Genomic DNA, 27,074 nt, shown 5'->3' with positions numbered 1-27,074 from the left:
TATCATAGACCCTCACTAATGAGAGACAGAACAGTCATGTCCATACAATCTAAATTAATTTTCTGTAGAAGCGTCATGAAAATCCCCTTCCAGGGTTTGAGTGTATTTTTAAAGTCACACTAGTACCTTTGGATGCACATTTTAAACCAACCCTATGCTAAATATAAATCCCACGACACAACACAGCACCTGCTAGCATGGTGTATTTTAAATCTGTGAAACATTCTAAATGGCATTCGAAGTATATAATCTTGTCAATTCATTTCAGTTCAGTTCTCATTTACGTAAATATCCAATGAAGTCTGGTGCAAACGTCAGCTGGGCGAAAATGTTAACGCACATGATATATCAGTTTCAAAACACATACGTCCTCCACCTCATAACCCAATGGCCAGAGATTAGAGTAGGCAAAAGTCTGGACAACACTTAATCTTGGATGTGTTTCAAACATTTTAGATTCTCTGGTAACACAACCTAAGGTGTTTTAGACATGTATCTACAATCACTTTAATCCAGTTCATCCTTGCAATTGCAAAACCAGTTTGTTACAAAACTGTATTACCGCAAATGACTTATAAAGTAATCAGAGATTCATCCTTTAAAGAGTTAGTTCTTGCCAAAATGAATGTTCTATCACCATTTACTCATGTATGTGTCATCGAAACCCATAAGAAATTATTCTGTGAACACTTTAGAAAATGTACATATTTAATTTAGAGTTTTTATCCAATTAATTTTCTAGTCTATTAATTTGGTCACAGAAACTTGTTTGATGTAAAAACCCAATGAGGTTTGTTCTTGCGTACCAAAGATCTATGGTTGAGCCTCTGTTTATATGTGCACTCATTAATGTTTCAATGAGTCAAATCTGTTTACATAATCCAATTCTTTTTTGGATTACATCAACTCTTTGAAGTGTCAAAGTTTTTGGTGAACAGAATTCCAATTAAAGGGAGAAAAACCAATTAAAGGGACAAAAATCTCACAGATTGCTTTAGAAGATGGATGAAAGTCTTGAGGGTTTGGAACAAAATGAGAGAGATAAATGATAACTGAACAACTGACTGTAATCTGCATGTTCTCATTCGACAAATATAATTTCACAGCATCTCACCAATGTTAAGTTGGTGTTGTTGGTGTCCTCTTCAGGCATAGGCAGAAACACAGCAAGAGCTACACAGTTAGCGAAGATGGTTAGCAGGATAATGATCTCAAAAGGTCTGATGGTGTCTGCTCAGGAAAACACTGTACAAAATGATAAAAGCCATCACTGAAAAACACGTTTGATGGCTGCTTGCTTAGTACATTTTATATCAAAAACATCTTCAGCATAAGCATCTACTCAAAATATACACTACTGGTCAAATGTTTGGGGTCAGTTTTTTTATTTTATTTTAATTATTCATTTTATTTATTAATTTAAAAAAAGTTATGCAGTTCAAGGCGGCATTTATTAAATGTAAAAAAAGTTAAATTGTTAAATACTTGTTTAATAAATATTTGTTTATTACTTATTGTATGTAGCTTCAAATGAAATTGAAATTGTTAATTAAAAGTAATGAAATTATTACTGAAGTCATTATTGCTTTTATTACTAATGCCATTAATATTAATAATAATAACTATAATAATTCATATTAGAGTGATTTCTGAAGGATCATGTGACTCTAAAGACTGTAGTAATGAAGCTGAAATAAATGATTAAATTAAATTATAAGCTACTTTTGAACAGTTATTTTATAGAGCAATAACATTTCACAATTTTACAATTTGTACTGTTGTTTTGATTAAATGAATGCAGTCTTGTTAAGCAGAATACGCTTATTTTACAACATTTAAAAATCCTACTGACCCCAAACTTTCGACCAGTAGTGTATAATTAATATAGGATACGGTTTTAAATATTTATAAAATATTCTCAGTTCCCTCGACTTATCATCCGCAACTATTTGTAACCCATTTCTGTCACTAGATAGTGTATTGGGAAATTCTCTGCCGTCTCAGCATCATGTCCACTAATGATCTCACATAACAGCTGTACACAGACAGAATATTAATATACTGTATAATTACAGCTGTGTGGAAAAAAAGAGCTCCAGAATTAAATCGCAGTTGCATTGGTACAAATACTAAAACTCCTAAATGATCTTCTCTAATTCAGACTTCCATTGAACACCTCTTCCTTTTTGAACTAAACAGGAACTAAAAGTTGCAAATATTTACTAAGAATTCAGTTGGTACCAAAAGGTGGTATCAAAAAGGAAGTTAAAAAGTTGCTTTCTGAACTGTAACTTAAATGGGCGGTTCCACCAAAAATGAAAATTCCAATATTTACTCACCCTTTACTTGTTAAAATCTGTTTGATTTCCAAATCTAAATCACAAAAGAAGATTTTTTGAAGAAAATGGAAAACCATTGACCTAATTTTTGTTTTTCCTACTATGGAGGTCAGCTTTCTTTATCCTATTATTATTATTTTTTTGAGCAAAAGTGTGGAGTTTGGAACCATTTGAGGGTGGGTAAATAGAGAATAACTTTTCCTTTTTTGAGTGAACTAGCTGTTTGAAGCATTTAAACAAATACCTTTTGTGCATAAACAAAACCATCAATCTAAAAAACGTATAAAGCCATGTTATAACAATAAAAAGTGAAAATTGTGACAATTAACACCAGTCTTATTTGCTGACCAGCTGTAAATAGTCACCTAAAGACCTGATCTAACAGCTTGCAATTGACCATGGCAAGTGTGATTCATAACAAAAGCTTAACACCTTAGGTGCACAACTGTGACACAAATTTCAGCACCTTGAGAGACACTAAACCTGGGTATTACAAAAGAAACGTGGCGATTTCATGGTCCTCACTTGACAGATCAATCATGGTTAGGGAGCCGTGCTTGTGTGCTTTTTCTGGCTTGCGAAAACAGCTCTCGGATGCCTTTCTAAAACATGCCCATCTCAGCATACTGTACCATTCAATACCCTAACCAATGAACACCAAAACACACTCCGAAGCTGCTGGAAAAACCAGAACAAGCGTAATTGCGAAGGATACTTCCATTCCACAATGTTGGTGCAAGCCTTCCGGAAAGGGTTTCTGAGCTTGAAGAAGAACAATGTACGTGGAGGTCGAGGGTTTCCTCCGGTGGCCAGCAGTTTCTTCAGCTTCTCCCTTTGTTTTCTCTTCAGTTCTTCTTCGTTCATGATGAACGAGGCCAAGCCTGCCACTCCACCACCCCCAGGACCTCCACCACCACCACCACCGCCTGACTCCATTCTCAATCTCCCAAATGTATTTGTCCAAATTCCAATAAAAAAAGAACTGAATGATTGCTTTCTTTTTAGGCCAAAAAGTGTATTCAGCAAATCTTTGGCCTCCTTAAATCCAGGTCAGATCTTCAGTCTGGTCCTAAGCTTCATCCACCCCTTATCTCACCCTCTCTGTGGAAGGCACAGTCAAACTTCTTGGCCCCTGTGCAAACCTACACCAGACAAGGAGGCATCTGAGGGGCAGGGAGCATTTAGACGCAGCTGGCCTCTACTGAGGGTTAAATATAGACAGTATAGGCAGTCAGTGTCCATTCTCGGGGGTGTGGAGGAGGGGATGGGTGGACTTGAGGTGCAGAAGAATCAAAATGAAAGAGAAATTCAACTATTTTTATATGTTTAGTTAGTAGACCGAAGCAGAGGGAATATGGGGACAAGAGGGAATACATGTGGTGTTTGACAGGTTTATGTACTAGGCAATTCTGGTGTATTAAGGAGCAGATAATAATGTTTAGATGATCCAGTGTTGATGACTCCTAACTAAATAAAATCCCATCAGCACTTTACTTTCAAAAACTACTACAAATATAGGAAATTCTCAACTAGGAAATTCTCAAAATCTCTGGATTTACAATTAATTAGTTTAGTTCAGTTTTGTTCTGAAAAGCGCTGATGATCTTTTCTCAAAATAACATGACAATTGTTCAAAAGTTTAAATATAACAACTAAAATGTGATATATTTAAACAATTGTATTCAGTTTTAGACAACTATATTAATGCTTTAATGTTAGAAAGAGAAACAAACCAATATTTGGTTGAATAACGCTGTTTTCCAGTCACAACAAATCGAAAACATTTGTTATTTTAACCATTCGTCAAAAAACAACCTCTAAATAAAATATTTTTAGGTCTGAAAACTGTCACGATACTATATTGTCACTCTTTTGTTGGTTTTGATTTTGATTTGGGTACAATCATCTGCCAAATGATTAAATGTAAATCTAAAACTCACCATTGAATTTTATCCTCAAACTTTTAACTCATAATCAGCAACAATAAGTGTCTCTAGAAATACATTCCTATTCTTGGTAAATTTGAACACAAAAAGGCAGGCTCTGTAAAGAAAATTTGCAATGTTTTGTATTTTTAATATTTTAGTGCATTTTTACAGAAGCAGGTAAAACAGCTGCAAGTGTTTTGGATCCATACTGGAAAATCAGTTATTAAAGCAGCAAATAAGAGATGAGATGAACAAAACAGTATGTTTGAATTTCTATGAATCAAAGTGTCCAACAAAAGTATCAGTCATTTCAAAAGAAAGTGTATGATATCCCGTTTAACAGAACCAACTAATTAAAGCCTTATATTCTTCACTATTTTGAAGAACATACACATTTTATTAATTAGGTTACTAAAATGTGCAAAATATATGCTTGTGACATGTGCCTTAAATATATAATCAACTGGCAAACACTAATAAATAAATAACAATAATAAATAACGGTAGTGAATGATCACATTATTTGGTGACAAAATAAAACTAAAACGGTTTGAATTGCAGTTTAAACATTCATAAGCAGATTTATATTAGATTATGTACATCTCCACATCAGTGCTCCCAAATTTACATTTAATCTCTTCCATTGCAATGTAGTTTCAATGTAGCAACAACACTTAAATATTCAAGTTTCAGGGTGAAAATATAAAGGTAATCATTGGAATGATGCAAACAAGAGCTTATTTTTTTCATTGATACGTTAAAGCAATAGCTCACCCAGCAAAATAATAATACCCTTGCAGATTTCCACAAATCCAAGAAAATAAAGCAATAATTTCTAAAATCATTAGTTGTACTCCTTATTTATCAATGTGGTCAGGTGGATTAAACCAAAGCTGCCTAAATATAGAGTTTTGGCCATCAGAAATTATATACCTTGCAATAGATGGAGAAAAAATATCTCCTAAACGCTTTGGCTGAAGAATGGAAGTCACATGCATTGCCTGGTCATAATTAACCCTTTTTCGGGCAAAAGAAAAAATATTGTAACTTCATTGACAGATTACAATACAGCACCCCGAGTAACACTCAAGGTATTTTCCATTGAGTATGTCTATTAGTGTCCTATATTTAGTTAAAAATAAATAAATAAATCACATTATTTTTCGGATAAACTATTCTTTTACCAGCTTAATGCTTTCACAAATTCAGTTTAAGAATTTAATATAACAAAGTAAGCCTTGGTACGATTATAAGTCTAATAATATTGTACAAGCAGTAGATTCACTGATAATTATATTGTCATAAAAGCTGAAACTGAAAGACCACCATGCAAGTATTCTCAGACAGTGCAGCCATTTTGTTGTTTTCTCTGTCTAAAGGCTTAGCTGAGCAACTTGTGGCGATCGAACACAGTCTTGCGCTGCTCCTGGACCTGTTTCTTCCAGCGCTGCTGAGCTCCCTCCACCCTCTCAAGCACTGTATTTCCACGAGCACCGTCCACACGTGGCCTCACATCCTGCAGAGTACAATTAATACCCAAATGTTTAGGGTCAAGAGTTAGTCAAGAGGCAACTATTGTCTTCTGCTGCTGTAGCCTATCTGCTTCAATGTTGGTCAGCTACTGCAGACCTCAAACATAAAGATTGTTTATTTGAGTGTCCCCTAGTCTTTATGTCAGCTCAGTGTGCCTGTTCCGTCTGACATTAACAGGAATTGTTTTTTCTATAGAAATCAAGCTTACTGGATATTTTTTATTTTTTAGATCATTCTTTGTCAGTCAGAGAGATGGTTGTGTTAGATTTGTATAAAGGACTGACTATGGAGCTAATCAGTGCTGATATTAAAAACTGTGACATCCACATTGCCTATTTGCATTTTAAATGTGAAGACCGCTGATTGGCCACTCATTGGTTAACAGACATGAATGTGATTGGCTCCAAAGACCCTCTTCACCCACCACTTGCACTGATACACACTGAGTCAATGATCACTGGAGCCAATCACAGTAATATCTGCTGAGCACATGAACACTAAATACAATCAGTAGTGTTTAAGGACCTGCTCAACAGTGCTCAAATGTTTTTAAACTACAGTACTGACTGGTACCGAAGTCGATGCTTTTCATATTCCTATGTGGTATGTGAAAATACCTGTAGAAAATACTTTTCTGAAATACTCAGACCAACAATTATGGCACATTCAAAGTGATTTAAATCATCTTTCTTCCCTAATTTTGATACTCACATTGAACTTCAGCAGATTATACTGACCACATCTACATGCATAAATGCATGAGGTGCAGTCATGTAACTGGCTGATTAGATATTTTGTGATTGACTAATATAGAAATGGTCAATCTTGAAAAAAAGAAATTGATTTTTTTTGCAGAGGATTTGTGGAGAACTTTTATTATTTATATAATATTTTGATTTTGGACAAAAATGTTTTGCTAAAAACTGTATTTTGAGGCCACATAAAAATGTAATTTCTGCGTTTGTGTAACTTTTCTCAAACAATTTCCACATACCTCTGAATCCTCCTCATTCTGCAGTGGCATGGTGTACGGATCATGTTTGCGAATCAGAGGATCAATCAGAAGCAGGAATAGCATGTACAGTAAAAGAGCTCCGACCACTGACAAGTAGATGATAATGGTCACCTGGGAAATTTATCAGAATATTAATACTCCTCAATTTCCTTTAAATGCATGATTAGATAATAAAAGTCTCTTCTCACCTTGATGGTGTTGCTGCTTCGTTCTTCATACTTGCACTCACACAGCAGACAGTAGGCCTCCACATCATGACCAGGCACTGGCATGGGCTCCACCACATGCAGACAGTTACTATAAGACAATACATTCATAAATATAAATGGAAAAAAACTATCAAGATATAATGTACATAATCTATAAAATATATCTTTTACAGACAGTACCAGTCTGTCTAGAGCAGAGATGGCCAAAACTAGGACCCGCAGGCCAAAGTTGGCCCAGAGAGAGAGAGAGAGAGTTTTAATTTTATTGCCATTTCAGCCTCTATGGCTATGTCATGGCAAAAAGAAAATAGATCAAGTTTATCACGTTTTATAAACACCAATTTTCTATAATTATAAAAATATTCGAATAAATAAAAGTATTCAACAGCAATAAATAATGTACAAGGTAAAATACATATATAATAATAATAATAATGATAATATACAAGATAAAAATCTAAAACAGTTTTTTAAGATTTCCTTTTGATAAAGATTCACATTTAAATATTCCACTAGAATATGTTTATCTGTTTGGTTTCTGTTGCAATATAGACATTTTGGGGGTTCTTCTCCTTTAAGTAAATGTTCATGCGTGAGTCTCGTGTGTCCAATGCAGCATCTTCTATAAACAATTTCATCGTGTCTTGACTTGAAAAATAAATTAGATTTTTCCAAAGTTGGCCCATGGTAACCTTTAATTTGGCCTGCCAACAAATCAGAAAAGAGATGGACAAATGATGGGGAAGGTCGGGCTGAATCCCTCAAAAATAGATCGTCTTTTCTAATTTTACGTAACCCTTTGTTTGTTTGCTTAATTGCTGAGCTACAAAAAATGAAATTAAATGTTTCAAGTAAATGTGAATTCATCAGAATATTAAGAGTCATGAAACCCTAAAACACATTTTTTTTTAGATGTTGACAGACATATATGCGTGGCAACAATGCTAAAAACACTATTAGAACACATATTTCACTATTGAAATAAAAAATCCTTGAACTACATTGTGCTATAAATTAGACTGTTTATAGTTTTATTGTAGGTAGTACATTATAAAATGCATTATATTTATATGATATATGATGATTATATGATAAATAAAAAATTTCTATATATTTTAAAATATTATTAAATTAAAAAGTTTCTATGACAACTTTAACGTAATACAGTTTGGTATATTTAGCTTCGGCCCACCACCCTCAATCAAGTTTGGTTTTTGGCCCTTCATAAGAAAAAGTTTGGGCACCCCTGGTCTAGAGTCTTACCAGTCTTTCTGGGTCACATTCTTTTTGTATATATGTCCAGTGATGTTTCTGTAAGGTGGACAGATGCACTTGCAACGCACATCTTCAAAACTCTGTGAAAGCAACATATTATTTTCAGAAAGAGACAAATGATTTCTCTAAAATGAAGAAAGGCACAGTATTTAGCAAGGAATTTGAACTTTTTTTAAATTATACACAATTCATGTTAGAGTTATGCTCATTTATTTATTTTTAGGATAGGTATATAAAGCACATTAGTATAAATATAGGGGGTCAAAAAAACTTTTGTTAAATCATATCATCAACCTCAGTAAGTCCTTCCTCCATATCTCAGACATCTTTTACACAATTTTGCTGATTAACGTGCAAATGTAAACCTATTGACAAACTATTAAGGTTTCTTTTCTGGAGTAGTTTGTATAGGTTAATACTCCAAAGATTTAGTTTTAGTTTTTTTTTGTTATAAAAAAATGCTAAGTGCTAATCCAGTACTGGGTTGCAGCTGGAAGGGCTTCTGCTGTGTAAAACATCTACTGGATAAGTTGGCGGTTCATTCCGCTGTGGGGACCCCTGATAAATAAGGGACTTAAGCCGAAGGAAAATGAATGAAAAATGCTAATTGCATTAATAACATGTCAAAACCTGGTAACATTCGAAATGTTGCCTTTTTTCACGTTTATTTACATATAGAGGTTTTAAAACATAAGAATACAGGTGAAAATAAGCCAGTAAAACTGTACCTTATCTGCAGAAGCAAACGACACCACTTCTATGAGAACAAGAAACGCCAGGAAAATTACTGGTGTCCGGAGACTTTGTGCAATGAAGGACATGACGCCTGTAAAATAATACATTTAAATTATTTGTCGTTTAGCTAAAGGTGATGGTTGTACTGTAAACAATGTACTTATAATCAGTTAGTAAATGGTCTATGCCGCATTAATAAGAGGCTGGCAGACAACCGGTTTCGCCGTTTAGGCCTTCTCCTGTCTATATTGCGTATTTTAGAGGAAATAAAATTACATAAGGAGGTACAAATACATAAAATGTTACACGCAGAAATGCAAAACTAAACGCACAAACATACAGACAGTATTTACATCAACGCATTTGTTGACTTTTCCCGGAAGTTCATGAATGTTTACGTCACACTGTCACGTGACGATGACACTCTACATGTCCCGCCTTCGCATAGATAGATCTATGCCGCCTTCATAACCGGCGAAAAGCAAAATAAAAGACTTTACAGCACATCTCCGTTTTTACTTTGAGTGACGTAAACAGCCTTTTTGTTTCCTAGATGTTAGATTATGAAATTAAAGCCTTAGTTCAAAAAATCGTATTGACTTTTTTGTCTCGCCTGGACACCAAAAATTAACCATTCTAGAGTAATTAAATGGGTAACCGTTAAATGGAAAGCATCTCACAGATAACTAACGTTAGTGTCTTCAAAATATTATCCATATCTGCCTGTAAAATCAGTCAAATTAAGATCTATTTTTCCTCAAAGTTCACACATTTAACGAATGTGGCATTTTGCATAAACTCTTCCCGATTTAAATACTCTGCCACTATTGGTTGCTCAACCCGTCACTCAGACGGGGCGCATCCAACCACCGAGCAGCCTTTAGTTCCATAGTTTTGGCGGCGTGAGACGATGGCGGAAAATTTGAAAGGTAAGAATATGCCGTGTTAATCGTTCACAAACAACAGTTTATTCAATATAAGTCTGATCTATAGCCCGAGTTGGTTAAACGACATGTTTTCTCGGAGGTAACCCGGAAATAAGCCCCGAGTTTTAAAACATTATTTGCTGCAAGTTGCTGATACAAATTCACGGTAGGTCGGTGTTATGGCCAGCGCGCGCTCCTGAAACACGTTTAACAAACTCTTCGACAATCGCTTGTTCCCCTGTCCAGATTGTTTTCTGAAGTTTTGTTAAGTTGTACAATGTTACATATCTCGCATATGCGCAGTTTTAGCATACTTTTCGGTGTTTAGCTAACGTTTTTATTTTCCTTTGCTAAGTAATTCATATTTAAAAGCAAATGAATACACTAAAATACCAATTCAGCCTGTGAATACTCTTAGTTTAGCTTTGTTAAAGTGTTTAAATGGCCCATTGGTTAGCGAAGATGCTCGCGACCAGCCCTGTAAAGATTAACTTACTAATGTAACGTTATTCCATAAAGCATGAAGGAAGCAGATCTGTACATTACTCTTTTGTATTGTTTTTGTAGATCTAACGTTATATATTTTATTAAAGTTATACGAGAAACTATAATCACTATCTTGTTAGGGAGTCTATTCTCACAATATATTTTGATAAGAAGTTTTAATGTTGCTATTACTTTGATAACATGACAATATTGTAAGTTGGTTTAATTGGCTTTGGTTTGTTGTTGGTTTTTAGAGTTTTATGATCAAATATCTTGAAAATGTTTGTAGTCCATGTTATTAGCTACATAATATTATTTGAAGACTATTTCACTTTTAATTAATTAAATACATTTACAAATACACAGTACATTACAATACATTTTTGTAATATTATTTCAAAACAACTTAATAGTTTAAGTAACATAACAAAATATGTACAAAGTAGTGATTACGGTTGTTTCATAAAATTTTTTTTTAAAGAAAATTATATTTTGTCATGTGTGTGTGTGTATGCATGTTAACCAATAATATTATTTTCACATGCTATTTATTTTGACATGTTTCTTTCTGCAAAGTTTTAGTTTACATGTATGTTAGCAACAGCTTAGCCGTGTTTACTAGCGTGCACACATCTGTCATCACCAATTTTACGGTTGTTGCTAGATCGGATATGGTTGCAGCCAAAAGTTAAAAAAATTGTATTTATTATTCATATAATTTCCCATTAATTGCATTTTATTACCATCTACTCCTACCCAAACCCTGAACCCAACCATCACTTTTATGTAAAAACAGTAGTTGTACTGAGTATTAAACATGTAATTTATTAAATTACCCAATAAATTGTATCTTATAACGTCTACTCCAACCCTAAACCCAATCATCACAGTACTGTATAAATATTCTTGTACAGTGTCACAAAAATGAAGCTATATTGATGTGCGTGTCCGCATCTGTAATCTAGATTTTACCCACGTTTTTACCTCTTTTTTTTTCTAAAATTGACATGTAATCATGTTTTATAGCTCAAGTTTGCAGGGTAGCATGCATTGCTACGACAGAGCAGCTGGAGGTGGTCTGTCGAGATGAGGGAGTGGTGTGCGAAGAGCTCGGCATCAGCAGGAACAACCTGTGTGATTATGAAGTGGAATATTTGTGTGACTACAAAAGAAAAGTTATCACAGATGGGAAGAGGCAAACAGTACAGGTGAGCAGAAAACAACACATTTGTAAAGCATTAGGTTTTATTTGAAATCCAAGTTTCAATTTTTTTTATCCTACATAACAATTGAGAAAGGATTTCAGATTTACAATAGGAGGAACTGGCATTCGGAACAAGGGCTGGGCTATATGGCAAAAATGCAGTCTTGATAATTGTTTTCTATATTGAACCGTAACGATATACATTTCTATGTAAGTTGTTAATGCATCCAGATTTAAAAGAGTAGCCCAACAATGACTGAAGCCACAAAAATTAGAGGGTACTTTAAATGGCATAACATAAATTCAGCTGATGAATTGTCGGTGGGCAAAAATTTGCTGCATGTCTAATATCAACAAAGTTCTAGATTTCTGTTGTTGCACATTTCTGCTGTGATTGGAGCGATTCGATTTAATATCATTTATTGGCCCAGCCCTATTCGGAACTGCTATTCATATACTAGTAATAACAAATGTAATTTTTTTTAAAATATACTTTTATTATATGCAAACATATATAATAAATAAGAGCTTAAAACTAATATTTTGCAATATAAATAACATTTAATAAAGTATTCCTAAAACAAATGTCACTGTAATTATTCTTAACACTGATAATACTGTTAAACTAGATGATTCTGTAATAATAGTAATTGTTGTATTTAACAACAGCAAACTTTCGTATTATAGAACATTTATTTTGATGGAAAACCACATAGAAGTGCTATTAAAAGGCTGATCTTTTTACTTATTTATAAAACCTTAAATCTTATTACATACACAATTTAAAAGTGAGTTTACTTACAGCACTTGGGGTTTATTTGAACAAGCTTTTATTCTGTACCAAGCACAGGATGCTTCTTTTTGCCACTGAATAAAAAATATCTCAAAATACAAAACAATTTTTTTTGAAGGATATGGTAATTGCAATTTGATTAACGGTTTAATTTGTAGTCAAGCTTTAGCTCAATAATCTGTAAGCCGTGGCAACAATGCTGTGACAGGCAACATTCTGCGCTGTCTATGACTTTGAAACCAAAATATTCCCATATTACAAGTGCTATTTTTCTTTGATAGTAATTCGTCTATCAATGCTTCTGAAGCAGGAGATGCCATAATGCCACTTGTCAGCAATTTCCTGTTTGTTTTCTTTTTTTTTTATTTTATTGTGGCCATAGTTCGGTTGCGAAATTTAATTTTGATTGGGCAGAACGAAAGTGTGCTCACTCAATTGGCTAGTAAGACAACAAGAGTAACTGTGGATGCAAAGGTAAGCTGGCTGAAAGGGATGTCTGGGTGCTAGGGCTGTGCTAGTAATCGAAATCGCAATTAGTAATGGTAACGTTTCAAATTGTGATTCGATTTCGATAATCGCACAGCCCTAGCAAACAGACATGCCTTTCAGACAGACATTATCTGACATTATCCGGGATGCTGTAGCTCTTGACACATCACAAAGACTTGTTGTGTGCATTGCGATATTTAAAGCAAAACTGTGCTATTACTCCAATCAAACCATCACACTCTGCTCTTACTGGTGGAATATGCAATCAATGAACATTGGCCACAAGGCTGATCTAATTTAGCCATGAAACCTCCAACACCAATTTGGCCAGTGTTTCATTGTCCATCCCCTGTATCTAGCAATTGTAAATATTTGTATAATGTTTTTTTTGCAATGAGTATATATCTCTCATTTCACTCTTAATATCTATTGAACTTGTATAATTTAAGATATAAATATGTGAGTGTGAACTTTGTAACAGCATTGTGTGTGACTCACCAAAGAGCTTAAATTAACTCCACAACAAATCACACATCAAATAATCATTGCGAGGTTTTTTTTGTAATATTTCTCACAAACATTCCGCGAGATCTGCTTCCTTCTTGTCTGTCGCTGTGCCCTGTGTCCGATGCAGCTGAAGCGGAGATTGAGGCACACTCTGACAAGCACGTGGGAGCGGTGGGTGGGGAGAACTAGCATTAAAGGTACAGGCAACAAAAACAGCTACATTATGTTCAGAGCAAAAAATTCCAGTATTCTAAAATGTATAATAAATAATCTGACGAGTGTTTTGAGCTGAAGCTTTACAGACACATTCTGGAGACACAAACTACTTCTCTTAAATCTTGAAATGGCGGTAAAATTTGTGCAATTTAAACAGTAAAAATACTTAAAACAAAACTGTATCCTACTTTCTCTTCCATGTTTTTCCCTCTCTGTCCCAGGAGTTATACCTGGTGAAATGGAAAGGCTACCCAGAATCCAGAAACACATGGGAACCACGGAGGAACCTGAGGTGCGTCAACCTGCTCTCTCAGTTCTGGGAGGATCTGAATGCAGAGATGCAGAGACAGAATAAACGTTCTGCCCCTCGTCGTCTAGACCCCGCCACTGTAACACACCTCACTCAGCGAGCGAAACTCCGGCAGACCCTCAAACAATGGGAGACTCACCTCAACAGCCTGGGCACCCATAAGGGCTACATCTCTGTCCGCAACCAGGTGGATCTGGAGGGTCCACCCAAAAGCTTCACCTACATTAATGACTATAAAGTTGGAGATGGGATCCTGCTGAACGAGGTGTCCGTGGGCTGTGAGTGCACAGACTGTTTGGCCAGCCCTGTGGAGGGTTGCTGTGCCGGAGCGTCCCAGCATAAGTTTGCATACAATGAGTTGGGTCAGGTCCGCATTCGGCCTGGGTTGCCCATTTATGAATGCAACAAGAGGTGCCGCTGTGGGCCTGACTGTTCCAACAGAGTGGTGCAGAGGGGCATCCGGTATTCGCTCTGCATTTTCAGGACGGACAATGGCAGGGGATGGGGAGTGCGGACCATGGAGCGAATTCGCAAGAACACTTTCGTCATGGAGTATGTCGGCGAGGTGAGAGGGATTGAGTTGGGTTGTTAGTTGTAGTCTGGATTAGATGCATGTAAACATTCTATTATTTTTATTTAAGGCCTGTAACTAACGATTAGTTGATAATCCGTAAATCTGTTGATTTATTTTTTCTATTCACTAGATTAAAACATAATTATTTGAACGGTGAAATTTTATTATTGATTTTACCAATTAGGTTGTTTGTTATATTTATTTCTGATTATTTATGCTATTAGTTTGGGGATTGGTTTAAAGTTCCTAATTTCAGCAAAAAGTAACACTTAAAAAAAAAAAACATAATTCTAATTAATTAACAGGGTTTCCGCAGGGTATTAAAATGTCTTCAATCTCTAAAGCTATATTTTAGGCCTTACAAAGTCTTAAATCTACTGAAATGTTGTGTTGCAGGATCTTTTTTAACAGGTCTTAATTTTCCTTTGTTCATGTATCTGACCATTACACCCATACATTCACCGGCAATCCCAATCTCAATAAAACTTTTAACTTTTTATTTAAAAAGAGCAACTAATTACATTCCTCACACTAGCATTTGCTTTAAAGTTCTCCATTTGTTTGCTGCTGAGGATACAATATTTATTTTTTTATTATTATTTGTTATTGTAGACTGAAGCAATTGACAGCTTAGCTATGCTTTGTTCTATTCTTGGTAAGGGTTATAGTTTGTAAATGGATATATTTGAAAATTAATAAAAAAATATAAAATAAATGTATAATAACTAAATTATTATTGTATTATTGAATGTATTGAGTTTTAATAATTTTTAGATAGAGCAAGTGAAAATCTTTTCTAAACGGGATATTTAAAAAAATCCTTTGCAATTAGCCCTGTATGAATCTACAATTTTATTCATAATGGTCTAAAAATGGTGGTGAAACCTGCAGAAACCCTGATCTAATTATGTTATTATATAATAATTATAATGCAACTATTTTTAAATGTTAAATGCCAAATAAAGTGTTATTCAGCTGTTATTTTTTTCACTTAATTGGATAAATTCATTAAAAATAATGTTATTAAAGTTAGCTGATGTTTTCTATACACAGCACACAGTTGATCAATAATTTGTCGATTAATATTGTAGTTATTTACATTTTATTGTATTTAATTTTTGTATTTCAACTCTTCTTCAGTTGAACATTGTCGTTGCTGCCCTGTTATCACCAGGACATGTTGTTCTTCACTAGTAGATAATGGCATTGTCTAGCAGCTATCTAACAGTTTAGTTTCCGTCTGATAGCTGTGGCTGTGTTTGGCTGTCTATCAAAGAAGCAAGTTTTGTAGTTGTTAAATTTTCTTCTTTTTCCCTGTTTTGCTTTAGATCATCACAACAGAAGAAGCAGAACGCCGAGGTCATGTATACGATAAAGAGGGCGCCACTTACCTGTTTGACCTGGATTATGTGGACGATGAGTATACCGTGGATGCTGCTCATTATGGAAACATTTCCCACTTCGTCAACCACAGCGTGAGTTGATCAGCTTCAAATAAATGTTCAAATTTAATCTGCATGAATTGAATCTTAAATTTCTTTTAAATGTTACTGTTTAGTCTGAGGTCACACTGTACAGATTCTGGGACCAAATGTTCTATCAGATACCAAAAGCAGACAGTTTTTTAAAAGAAATGCTCTCAGTGTGCTGTAATACTAAACAATGAATTAAAAATTACGTCATTAAAATTGTATTTAAGATATTTTTTTTTAATTGTTTTGAAAAGTAATTAGATTACCTAATTCAACATTACTTAATCTCATTAAGTCCCAATTAAATAATAATACAAATTAAACTTTGAATTTAAATTTAAGTCAAACTTCTAACTTTATATGATTTTAAAACTTAAGCATTTTAATAGAAAACATCACTTTTTATTTAACAAGTAGAATTACTCTGAATAAATAAATCCTAAACATTAAATTTATTAAATTTTAACTATTTTTTTAAAACAATATAGCATTTCACATGTCACTGATACAATTCATTTTTACTTGAGTATGTGCAATTGTCTAACAAATGTATCTTTATTCAGTCAAATAATATAAATAATTGCTAAATGTAAGATTTGTGTAATAAGAAAAGAAATTCCTCTGCTTCTCTGAATTGATTTATTCAAAACTGTTGACGTTGTTTACAATATTTAAGAAAAGTATATTTAATCCGGGGCCAGACAGAATCTGCAGACATTTTTTTCTATTTCTTTGCAGAATTTTGTACAAAACCTGCAGATTTATTTTAGAATGATTTTGATAGTATAGTAACTAAAAACTGTTACTAATATTACTGAAATGTAAATGAAATGAAATGTATTGTAAAAACTGTATAAATGTATATTTACACATTAAATGAGACAATAAATAATGATTGGATTAATGTGTGGGCCTTATTATAACTAATAGTAAATAATTTAAATACAAATAACAGTAGATAAGGAATTTAATTTAATTACTTTGTGAACAATTGGTAATCCAACAAAATATTGAATTATTTAATGAGTCTTTTAAGGATTTATACAACGTCAAAAGAGAGAACTTCTCTTCACAACAATAATACATCACATTTTAAAAAGAGTTGAAACATCAGTGTTTTGGGTGCAGAATAATTATATAAATGATTTGCATTTAATGTGCAATTTATGACTTAACAGTGGTCATAAACGGCTATTGAGATTACTTTCTCTATTCAGTTGCATCAACCTTGGACCTGAAAACAGATTTTCATCCACCATAAATAAACAAGTGGATTACAGCACATTTTACTTGCTCTCTTATGAATCACATGGTTGTTTTGCATCCCCAGTGTGACCCCAACCTCCAGGTATATAATGTATTTATTGATAACCTGGATGAGCGGCTGCCGCGGATCGCGTTCTTCGCCACTCGTGGGATAAAGGCTGGAGAAGAGCTCACCTTTGACTACAACATGAAGAGTATGTATAGAACTGGATAGTAGAGCTAATGAAAATTAGTAGAGCGAGTGACAATAGAGCTAATAAAAGTAATGCAACTAAACATACACTGCAACTATATTTGATCTAAAGGTGATGTTTGTATTGTTTCTTATATTAATTCTATTCTGTTGTTTAAAACTTTATTCATTTTCATGTTTCTGAAGCACACATTAAACATATCTGAATGATTTCTAGAGGAGCATCATGTGACTATATAGACTGAAGTAATGGCTCATGATAAAACAGAAGCTTTTGCCATCGCAAGATTGTTACTTTATTAAAATATACTAAATGCAAAAAATAATAATCAAAAGCTGCTATAAAGTTTTTACAGTTCTAACATGAAGTGGTTTTTCAGGCAATTTTGCAAAGTAATATTCCTCAAAATGGCAATTTTCAGGTAATTTGGTGTCTATTAAAGTCACATAGCCATTCTTTAAAGAAATTATGCATTGATTTCTAGAAACCTTCACCTTTACACATGATGACGTGAATATTCTGAATCCATAATTCTGTAACCTACCACAAACATCTCATATCTGTTTTTTCGCCCGAAATATTTATTTAAGATATTTAAGTAAAATATTTAAGATATTTCCTACCCATTAGTGCTTGTATAATATACCTATGTCTCCTTTGATTAAATATGTGGCTATGATGCATATATTCCTACAAACATTCATCACATTGATTTTTAGAATTATTTATTGCAATAAGAAAAGATTTTAATAAAAGGATTTAGCCTTTTTTAAATAAGTTAATACAATGTCTTTATTGCAAAATTGACACTAGAGGATATCACAATGCTTGTGTAGATGTGTAATAAAAAGCAGTGCATTGTTTATTAAATGAAAGTTTTTAAATGTTTTCTTTAAATGACAGATTTTATAACTATGTGTCTGCCTCTGATATAAATACTTTCTTGAAAGAGTAAATGATATGTTTGTGTAATCTATTTTTCTGTTTCTCTTCTTTTTTCCCATAGTTGATCCAGTAGATGCCGAGAGCACAAAGATGGATACTAATTTCGGTGTGATGGGACTCCCAGGCTCCCCTAAGAAGCGCATGCGTGTGGAGTGCAAATGTGGGGTGGCGACCTGTCGAAAGTACCTATTTTAGAGCAAGTGCATGCTAAAGAGAGACTGATGGAAGATCATGTGTTCAACTGGAATGTGTTGAAAGCATCTGCAGTTTGCAAATTTAGAATTTTAAGTAAATATTTAAGTTTTTTTAATTTCCTCAAGATTAACCTCAACTTTTACCACAGACGTGTTTTCAAAAGAGTATCAAATGTGGCATTAATCGTTCACTTTATATGTTAACAAACATGTAAGTGACGGTTTAAAACTAAATCATTTTTATAAAATCATATGATCCGCATAAAATTCTTACAGAAAAGCTTTTTAACATGCTTTATTTGCTCAAATTGGGATGGATTGTTTTTTACTTCTGCTTTGTATTTTTTGCCCTGTTTTTAGTAAATATTTTAGACCAGTGTAACATTTCTAAAATCTACAATCTCCTTGATTTTTCGCTTGTCATGAAATTTCCACCAGGGGGCAAAATATACCTATTAATGCACAGAAAGGGGTGTTTGTTGGACTGCAGAAGGTGGACCATCATCAGCTGCCTTTTACACATGCTAAATGCTTTCATTATGTGTATATAGTCAAACAAATGACAAAATACATTCATACTGTCAAACCCATATTTTAGAGTCTGTCTTTGAGAGCAAGACTGGATGCATAAATGAGTTCAAGTGCTTAAGTTGAATTATTATTTCACAGATCCGGTTAGTATCCAGGGGCTGCATTTCCCAAAAGCAAAGTAATCCTATTGTTGGCCTTGACATATAAAGCCTCCTCATGTTTATGTTGCTTTTGGAAAATGGACCGTGAAGCTGGAGTGTTCTGTGGATTCCTGAGAGATGGTATTTTAAGTCTGCAATTCTCACATGCTCAGAAACATTTTAACATTCACACAACTATGAAACTGTCATCCTCAAAATCAAACTATGTTGTATATATTGTAGGACTATAATTTTTGTTTTTTTATTGGCTTTGTATTAAAAAAGAAAATCAAGTTGTTTTGTCAGTCCTCACATTTATACTTGCACAAAAGTGAGATCATTTTACACCATGTTGACAATGACAGCATAGGTTGTACACTTAATGAAATAAACCAATCCGCTTTTATCAATCATAGACTTTTATTTCTATACTAACATGATAAAACACCTGATATTGACCACAGAATGTGTTCACAACCCTGTTCACACATTAATTCAGTGAGACGACAAAGCAATAAATTAGTGACTGAATATTTGGAGGGTCAAGTTTTGGAAGAAGGGATATCCAGGGGTGAAAGATTTCTTCAATCCTCTCTGTTTACAATGGAGTGTAGTCACCCGGTAACCTGATGCCGTGACTTCAGTGCAATGCGTGACCTTTTGGGGTGATATCAGAGGCTTGGGGCACGCTTTAAAAGAGCACTGCAAAAGGCCATATGCTTGCCCACAAACTGACAAGACAATTTGGAGACTTTATATTTTTTTCCGAAGCAGATGGGTGCAAAACTGCATGTTCTTCAAGTCCACTACAAAACAAAAACTCTGCAGTTGTTTACTCACTTTATTGTTCTAAATCCACAAGACATCTGTTCATCGTCTCAACGAAAATGTGTATATTTGAAATGAAATCTGATCTGTTTGTCACCCCATTTAAAGTCTGTTTTGTTTCCGACACTTCAAAACACTTTATCAAACGATCAATCCATATCAATCTAGCAATTTAATTGAGCTTTATATCAGGGTGTTCGCTGGGTCCTAAATAAATTAATAAATCAATGTAGAAAAATTTAAGGCCCTTAAAAAGTATTAAAAAGTCATAAATGTTATTTTGCAAGGTATTACATTTTATGTCATTTTTGATTATGCTATGTTTGGTTGTATGGTAAAGTTTGCCTGAATCAAATCGGTTAATATCAGGATGCTATGTAGTTTATAAAATCCTGTTAGATTTGACATCATGCTCCTTTGTTTAATGCAGTAACCAAGGAAACACCATTATTTCTGCAGTTCTATAGGCGCCAACCTGCTGAATTAGCTAGATTTAATAGATTTGTATTCAGTATATGAAGAATGTCTTAGTTTTGGATTAGTTTCTTACATTAATATTTAGTAAATATGTACTACAAGTTAAAATCACAACAGTGTTGAAATCTAAAGTGATCTTAAAATGTATGGACAGAGTCTTAATTAAAGGTCTTGAAAGATAGTGAATTTAACTCTGATTCCTGTATATACCCTGTATACAGGGTTCTTACACATTTTCCAACTTCAAATTCCAGCACTGTCAAGGTGCATTTTTCTACTTTTTTAGCATGATAAATTGCATTTATATATATATATATATATATATATATATATATATATATATATATATATATATATATATATATATATATATATATATATATATGCTGTATGTACTTTTTCACATCTAAATCCATTGTGCTATTTAAAAAAAACACAATATAACATTTTAACTTAAATTGTTGTATACTTTGGAGCATATATTTATTGGGATAGTTCACCTAAAAATGCTAAAGAAATTTTTAAAAGTTCAGTTATTAGTTAAAGTATCTTTAAGTTTGGTCTCGTACCTAAAGCTGATATCTCAAAAAATGAGCTTACAGTCAGATTTTGTTTGGGCGTCGTACCAAACTTTCAATAGCAGCCGTTCATAACATTTCATGTGCATTGCTATTCAAAATTCATGTAACAAATTAAATCTTTATGAGTCTGAGAATATTCTTGCTGCAAATTAATGAACTTTTTCTATGTCACCTGTTTTGAAAATCTGTCACCAAATATGGAAACAATAGTTTGCAAGCTATCATCAATGTTACTTTTTATTATTATTTTTTTTTATTATTCATTGCAGGCTTTGTTTATTACAAGTTGACCGGTCAACTGTTTTAAACTTTTCCTGAGCGCTGTGTTTGGCGTTTTTAGGTGCAAATATGCATTCTGCGTGAATGTCTCCTAAATCTGCACACATGTACAAATTTCGAGCCCTCCAATTTTAAATTCAAGCAGGTTCAAGCACTTTGTCCAAAATCCAAGAACTTTTCTAACCTTGAAAACACTATATTAACAATCAAGCATTTTCCAGGATTTCCAGCACCCGAACGAACCCTGTGTATAAGATGAACGGGATAATTAAGCCTTTTATTCAAATAGATCTGCAAATATAATCTCAGCCATTCCACTTATATGTGCAGGAACAAGCCTCATTGGTTCATGCAGAAGCTGAAATGTGCAATAAGGTGCAGGAATGAACACCATTGGTTAATTCGCATCAACTTTGATAGAGCTTCCAGCCTTCCACGACTAAATTTAAATACTGTAAATGCAGATTGTAAAGCATTAACTGATTGAATCATTACACCACGTACACTGTAAAAAACGTTTAGTTACTTTAATAAAGTGAGTAAACCAACTGACTTAAAAGCAACAAGTTGATTTAACTTGAAGTATACCAATTGGCTTAACTTTTATAATTATGCGCATTGATTGTTTACTGGAAAATTATAATGCAATAAGTTTACTAGGTAAAGTCAACTAATGGCTTTTTACAGTGTATGAATGTTTATGGTGAACAGACTTTCAATGGCCATATCCGATTACTATTAGAAGTACTCTGTTTTGTGCTCTGAAGATGAATAAGATTTCTTACAGATTTGGAACAATAAAGCAGAGTAAGTTATGACAAAACAAACACTTTAATCATATTCACTTATTTTTAAGTTTATACACAGTCAGCATGTGAGTAATCCCAGTTACAAAATGATCACACATAACATCAAATACCCTTTCACAGTGTTTAAGTGACAAAATGTAGTGCCTTATATTTGATACCTAGTTAATGCTCTCCTTAATTGGTTGACAAATAGACTCCGTAGACAAATAGACTAATTCCTCATATACCACAGATATCTACACAACCTGAAAGTTACACTTTCATAAATTCCTGCTTTGAATTGACCTGCATCAATTGTCCAGTCCACCTCATTTCTTGTCACACATATAACCACATACACTCTCCACCAAGTCATCCCCTTTACAAGTTTCTATATTAGATTCATTTTTTAGGACTAGCAGCTGTGCAATGGAGGATGAAACATTAAGCCGAGTAACAGTTGTAATGACCAATCATGTATGAAATACACAGTGATGTCATTCAGCTAAATAACATACTTGTTGCTCGAACGATTATTTTAGTAATATATAATCCACAGCAGATTTAATACTGGAGGTCTGAATGATAAACAACATACCAAGCTTAAGCTCACCTCCTAAATTTGAAAACACCAACTCTCACAATGTTTACAACCACGAGCGAACACAAATATGACACCAGATTTGCTTGCATGAAAATGTTCTTATTGGGAATTTCTCAAGGCACTGGGTAGAAAGGAAGAAGGTCAAGTCTTAAGGCTTTTATGAGAAGTGGATGGGAGAACCAAAGAACCAAAGGGACAACAGGAATAATCCCACACACAGAAAAGCGCTGGGCTCTTGAATCCCTACAGCCAGGCAGATAACAGCAGTGAAGAAGGTTACGGAGACCATGAGACACGTGCTCAGAGAGACCTCAGCCTGATCCTTTGATATTTGAGATAGTTCACTGTCGACTCTTGGCAGTGTGTGCTGAGGTTCAAGGTCTTTACATGCCTCTTGGGAAAGTTCATCAGGCTCAGACGTTAAATCTTCTTCTGCTGAGGTTTGAACAGTTGAAGGCTGATGATCGAAGGCTCTTGGTGATGTTTCAGAACCACTGACCAGTGCTGGCTTTTCTGGTTGGCTTGTTGGATGCTCTGAAGTACACATAGAAACAGTTTGGTTTTTAATGTTTGGGTCCTCAGGCAGGATTGAGGCCAGGGTTTTTGGATCCAAGAGTCCTTCTTCTTGACTGGTTGGATTGATTAGTAAACTTTGGGTTTCTCTGTCCTGTAAAGTGGTATCTAAATAGGAAGCTACCAAAGCATCATATTCCTCATCCCCTGTTTTGGTGCTTTCCACTTCGAACACCTGGGCACGCTTAATTCCAATCAAAGAGACAAGATCTACTTCTTTAATTCCTTCTTCCAGAGGATGCTCCAAGCTATCTGAAAGCTTCTCTGCATCTTCTGTTGCAGTGATTACCTCCTTAGAGGAAGGAGGCAGCGTGGGTTCTTCAAGCAGCTGATCACAAGTGTTATTTTCTAGATCCTGATTTGGCTCTTCAAGAATATCTGCCAATATTTTGTCAGTTTTCACAGCGTCTTCCTTTTCCTGAAAATCGTCTAGACATTTTTCATCCAGAACATTCTTTAAGCCTTCTGACAAAATCAGCTTCTCAACATCTTCAGTTTCAATGTGTACCTCTATTGAGGAAGGAAGCGACTTGGGATTTTTCGACCTGTGACTGTACATTTCATCTTCTGTATTCTGACTTGGTTCTTCAAGAATGTCTGCCGATCTTTCATCAGTTTTCACAACATCTTCATTTTCCTGAAAATCTTTTAGATCCTTTTCATACACTGGAATCACTATTTCTTCTGACAAATTGTGTTTCGCTGTGTCTTCGGTAACAATGTTTACCTCTTTTGAGGAAGGAAGTGACTTGGGATCTTCCGAGCCGTGACTGTACATTTTATCTTCTTCTATATTCTGACTTGGTTCTTCTAGAACATCTGCCAAACTGTCAACCGTTTTCACAACATCTTCATTTTCCTGAAAATCCTTCAGACCTTCTTTCAGAGGATTCTCTAACCCATCCGACAAAGTGAGCTTTTCATCTTCAGTTGCAACATTTACCTGTATTGAGGAGCAAGGCTGTTTGGGAGATTCTGACTTGTAATTGTAAGTTTTATCTTCTTCTATACTTTGGCTTGGTTCTTCTTGAATATCTGCCAAGCTGTTAACAATTTCCACAACATCTTCATTTTCCTTTAGATGCTTCAGACTGTTCTCCAGAGAACTGTCTAACCCATCTGACAAACTAAGCTTCTCTACATCTTCAGTTGCAACATTTACCTGTATTGAGGAAGAAGACTGCTTGGGATTTTCATCTAGACGGTTCTCTAAAAACTCTGACAAATTGACGTTTTCTAAATCTACATTTGCAAGGTTTAACTGTGTTGAGGAAGGAAGCTGTTTAAGAAATTCTGACCTGTGAATGTAAGTTTTATCTTCTTCTATATTCTGACTTGATTCTTCTTGACTGTTTGCCAATCTGTTGTCTATTTTCACATCTTCCTTTTCCTGAAAATCTTTTAGACCTCCTTCATTCAGTGGATTCTCCAAGCCCTCTGACCAAATCAGCTTCTCTACATCTTCAGTTGCAACTTTTACCTTTTTTGAGAAAGAGGCCTGTGTGGGATTTTCCGACGTCTGAATGCAAGTTTTATCTCCTTCTACATTCTGACTTGGTTCTTCTTGAATGTCTGACAGTTTGTCATACATTTCCACAACATCCTTCTTCTCCTGAAATTCCTCCAGATCTTCTTTCTCGGTATGTGTCGTGTCTGGAAACGCAGCCAGTAAAGGTTGGCCCAACTCGAAAGGCACTTGCGCTAACATCCCATTCTGTGGATGAGACAGTGTGTTGGGGTTGCTGGACACCTCAGATTCATTATTGCTAGCCTCTTGTTTATCATAGGAGTGGACAAGGACTGCAGGAACCAAAAAAGACACAGAAGGGAGAACATTATAGACTGGATCTTGTGCCTCTGAGGACTCCTGGGTTGACTGTGATTGGGGGATGGATAAAATTGATGGATGAAGGCCAGACTCTTCTATTTGGGGAGAATTTATGGATGACATTGACTCTAGTGGAAGTGTTTCTCCGTAGGGAATATCTGAAGTGGAAAGAGAACATCCTGCCATGGAGGAAGTTTTGGTGGACTCTGGGGAACTGGACAGATTTTTGGCAGTCTGCAACAGAGAGCAAAAGTAACGAAACTTGCATTCCAAACGATTTAAGAACTTTTAATAAAAAATGTAATATAGGCAGTAAACACTGACACTGTTTACATCTGGTTTTACACCTTGGTTTTGTGAATCTGGTCACTAGATCGTCCATTTCTGACCACTTCCAGAAGCTGTTAACAATGTAAATCTCATTTTCCAATGCGTTCTAAAAGCCACAAGTGACCACCTACTCTTCGCCTACTGATCTAACGTGATCTCTATGGGAAGTGCTGTGAGAAATTGCACCCAAGCTAGTTTTTGGACATTTGATATAACATTTTTATAAAATGAACAAAATTTGGTACCAGGTAAAAACAGTAATGAGTTTTAAATTAAATGACCGCTTGTGATCAGATCACTGAAAATGTATCTTAAAACCAGGTGAAAACTGAGCCTTTGTTTTGCATTTACGAATTTGAATTGCTACCGACTAACAGAAAGTGTAAGACGAATGGCACAAAATCTAAATTCAAAATGCATCACAGTAATCATTTCTTGATTGCAACTCTTTGGAGAATCAAGAGTGATTACCTTTGCTTATTATTGTTAATCACATTTACTATTGATATTACTGTTGAAACCAGCACTAATTTGCACAATTTAACTACTGATATGAGTATTATTAGTTTTCTGTTGGCATTTTATTCATGCTGTTGTTTCAGACCATGTCCGTTTATAAATGTTATTTCTTTCATCATTAATAATAATCAGTAACAAATGTATGCAAAAACTAGAACCAAATATAATTGAAAAATATGAATAATCTATCAGTGTAAAAACTCTATCATTATTGTTTACATAAATCAATTAATAAAAAGCACTAGATAAACTATCTAAAATGTCAAATACAAATGGAGATGTAATTTGTGTTAGAATGAAGTTTGTGCCAGTTCCCACTGACTCTTTCCCAGTAGCCAAAGCCAGTGAGAAGAGAATACTTTAATGAAAAACAAAATATTCAAAAGACAGTTATGAACATTTGTGAAAAAAAATTACACAGGTTTAAAAAAAATTAAAGATTAAAAAGGTGATGCTACCATTTTGCCTGTTTAAACTGTGATGCTTAAAATGTAGCCTGTTTAAAGTTGTGCAAGGTAAACGTAGGGTAAACATGCTGTGATACTGAAAATACTTACATACACAAAATCAAATCGATGCAATAACATTTTTGCTGCTTATGTTGTACCATTTTTAGACTTTAACAGTTTTGTTTTTACTTCAGTTACAAAGGGCTGTTTCACCTCCTACTGACTACTTGCCAAAACACTCTATGGGAAAACAGCCCAGGAACCCAATAAAACAGACCAACATTAAGTTAAAAACAAGATTTTTCCACTTTTACAGCAGCTTTTGTCCTACGTGGGAAACTTTAGAGTTGCAAAGAGGACCTTTTTTACTACCCGACTAACTTGCCTATATAATACACAAAACATAATACATAGTATACACAAAGTTTACTTTTTAAAAACATGAACATAAACAGTTTCTACTTTGTTGATCTAGACATTATGTATTATGGGACATGATACAGGATGCATATTACATGCAACACGATGAATGGGTGA

General features: G+C 34.4%; 4 protein-coding genes across 10 annotated transcripts in view; 1 reads left to right on the top strand and 3 right to left on the bottom strand.

Moving 5' to 3' along the window:
• The window catches only part of cacna1sb (calcium channel, voltage-dependent, L type, alpha 1S subunit, b), a 40,572-nt gene extending 37,261 nt beyond the window's left edge, over nucleotides 1-3,311 (bottom strand). Inside the window, 2 exon segments of the mRNA NM_214726.1 lie at nucleotides 1,115-1,220; nucleotides 3,055-3,311. Coding sequence (NP_999891.1) covers nucleotides 1,115-1,220; nucleotides 3,055-3,275 — 327 coding nt within the window. The 5' untranslated portion in view covers nucleotides 3,276-3,311.
• Nucleotides 3,312-4,394: 1,083 nt separating this feature from the next.
• On the bottom strand, nucleotides 4,395-9,476 carry tmem9 (transmembrane protein 9). Of its 4 annotated transcripts, none has more exons than XM_009303986.5 (6): nucleotides 9,367-9,476; nucleotides 9,028-9,125; nucleotides 8,288-8,379; nucleotides 7,004-7,112; nucleotides 6,795-6,926; nucleotides 4,395-5,783 (listed from the first exon to the last, which is right to left on the bottom strand). In XM_009303986.5, the coding sequence occupies exons 2-6, from the start codon at nucleotides 9,118-9,120 to the stop codon at nucleotides 5,649-5,651; spliced, it is 561 nt and encodes a 186-aa protein (XP_009302261.1). In that variant the 5' UTR covers nucleotides 9,121-9,125; nucleotides 9,367-9,476; the 3' UTR covers nucleotides 4,395-5,648. The 4 variants fall into 4 exon arrangements, with proteins under 4 accessions (XP_009302261.1, XP_005167065.1, NP_001315465.1 ...); XM_005167008.6 differs by having other exon boundaries at nucleotides 9,375-9,476; NM_001328536.1 differs by having other exon boundaries at nucleotides 4,398-5,783; nucleotides 9,388-9,426.
• A 58-nt stretch (nucleotides 9,477-9,534) lies between these two features.
• Nucleotides 9,535-20,116, top strand: suv39h1b (SUV39H1 histone lysine methyltransferase b). 2 transcript variants are annotated; one of them, NM_001126482.1, is made up of 6 exons: nucleotides 9,535-9,963; nucleotides 11,473-11,654; nucleotides 13,877-14,530; nucleotides 15,868-16,014; nucleotides 17,342-17,471; nucleotides 18,478-20,116. In NM_001126482.1, exons 1-6 carry the CDS (start codon nucleotides 9,945-9,947, stop codon nucleotides 18,609-18,611), a joined length of 1,266 nt encoding a protein of 421 aa, NP_001119954.1. In that variant the 5' UTR covers nucleotides 9,535-9,944; the 3' UTR covers nucleotides 18,612-20,116. The 2 variants fall into 2 exon arrangements, with proteins under 2 accessions (NP_001119954.1, XP_073765237.1); XM_073909136.1 differs by having other exon boundaries at nucleotides 9,923-9,963; nucleotides 11,473-12,925; nucleotides 13,033-14,530; nucleotides 18,478-19,691.
• Nucleotides 20,117-22,261: 2,145 nt separating this feature from the next.
• The window catches only part of LOC141375633 (protein phosphatase 1 regulatory subunit 3A-like), a 14,915-nt gene continuing 10,102 nt past the window's right edge, over nucleotides 22,262-27,074 (bottom strand). For all 3 annotated transcript variants that reach the window (XM_073910428.1, XM_073910425.1, XM_073910426.1), the window contains one exon: nucleotides 22,262-25,473. Coding sequence is in view for 2 of the 3 variants with exons in the window: in XM_073910425.1 (XP_073766526.1) it covers nucleotides 22,996-25,473 (2,478 nt within the window). In the remaining variant the exon portion in view is untranslated. The remainder of the gene's footprint in view (nucleotides 25,474-27,074) is intronic.

This window comes from Danio rerio, chromosome 8, assembly GCF_049306965.1.
Source record: "Danio rerio strain Tuebingen ecotype United States chromosome 8, GRCz12tu, whole genome shotgun sequence".
In the NCBI taxonomy this organism is placed as follows: Eukaryota; Metazoa; Chordata; class Actinopteri; order Cypriniformes; family Danionidae; genus Danio; species Danio rerio.
Note: the sequence above shows the minus strand (reverse complement) of the source record. Positions and strands in the feature narration are given on the sequence as shown.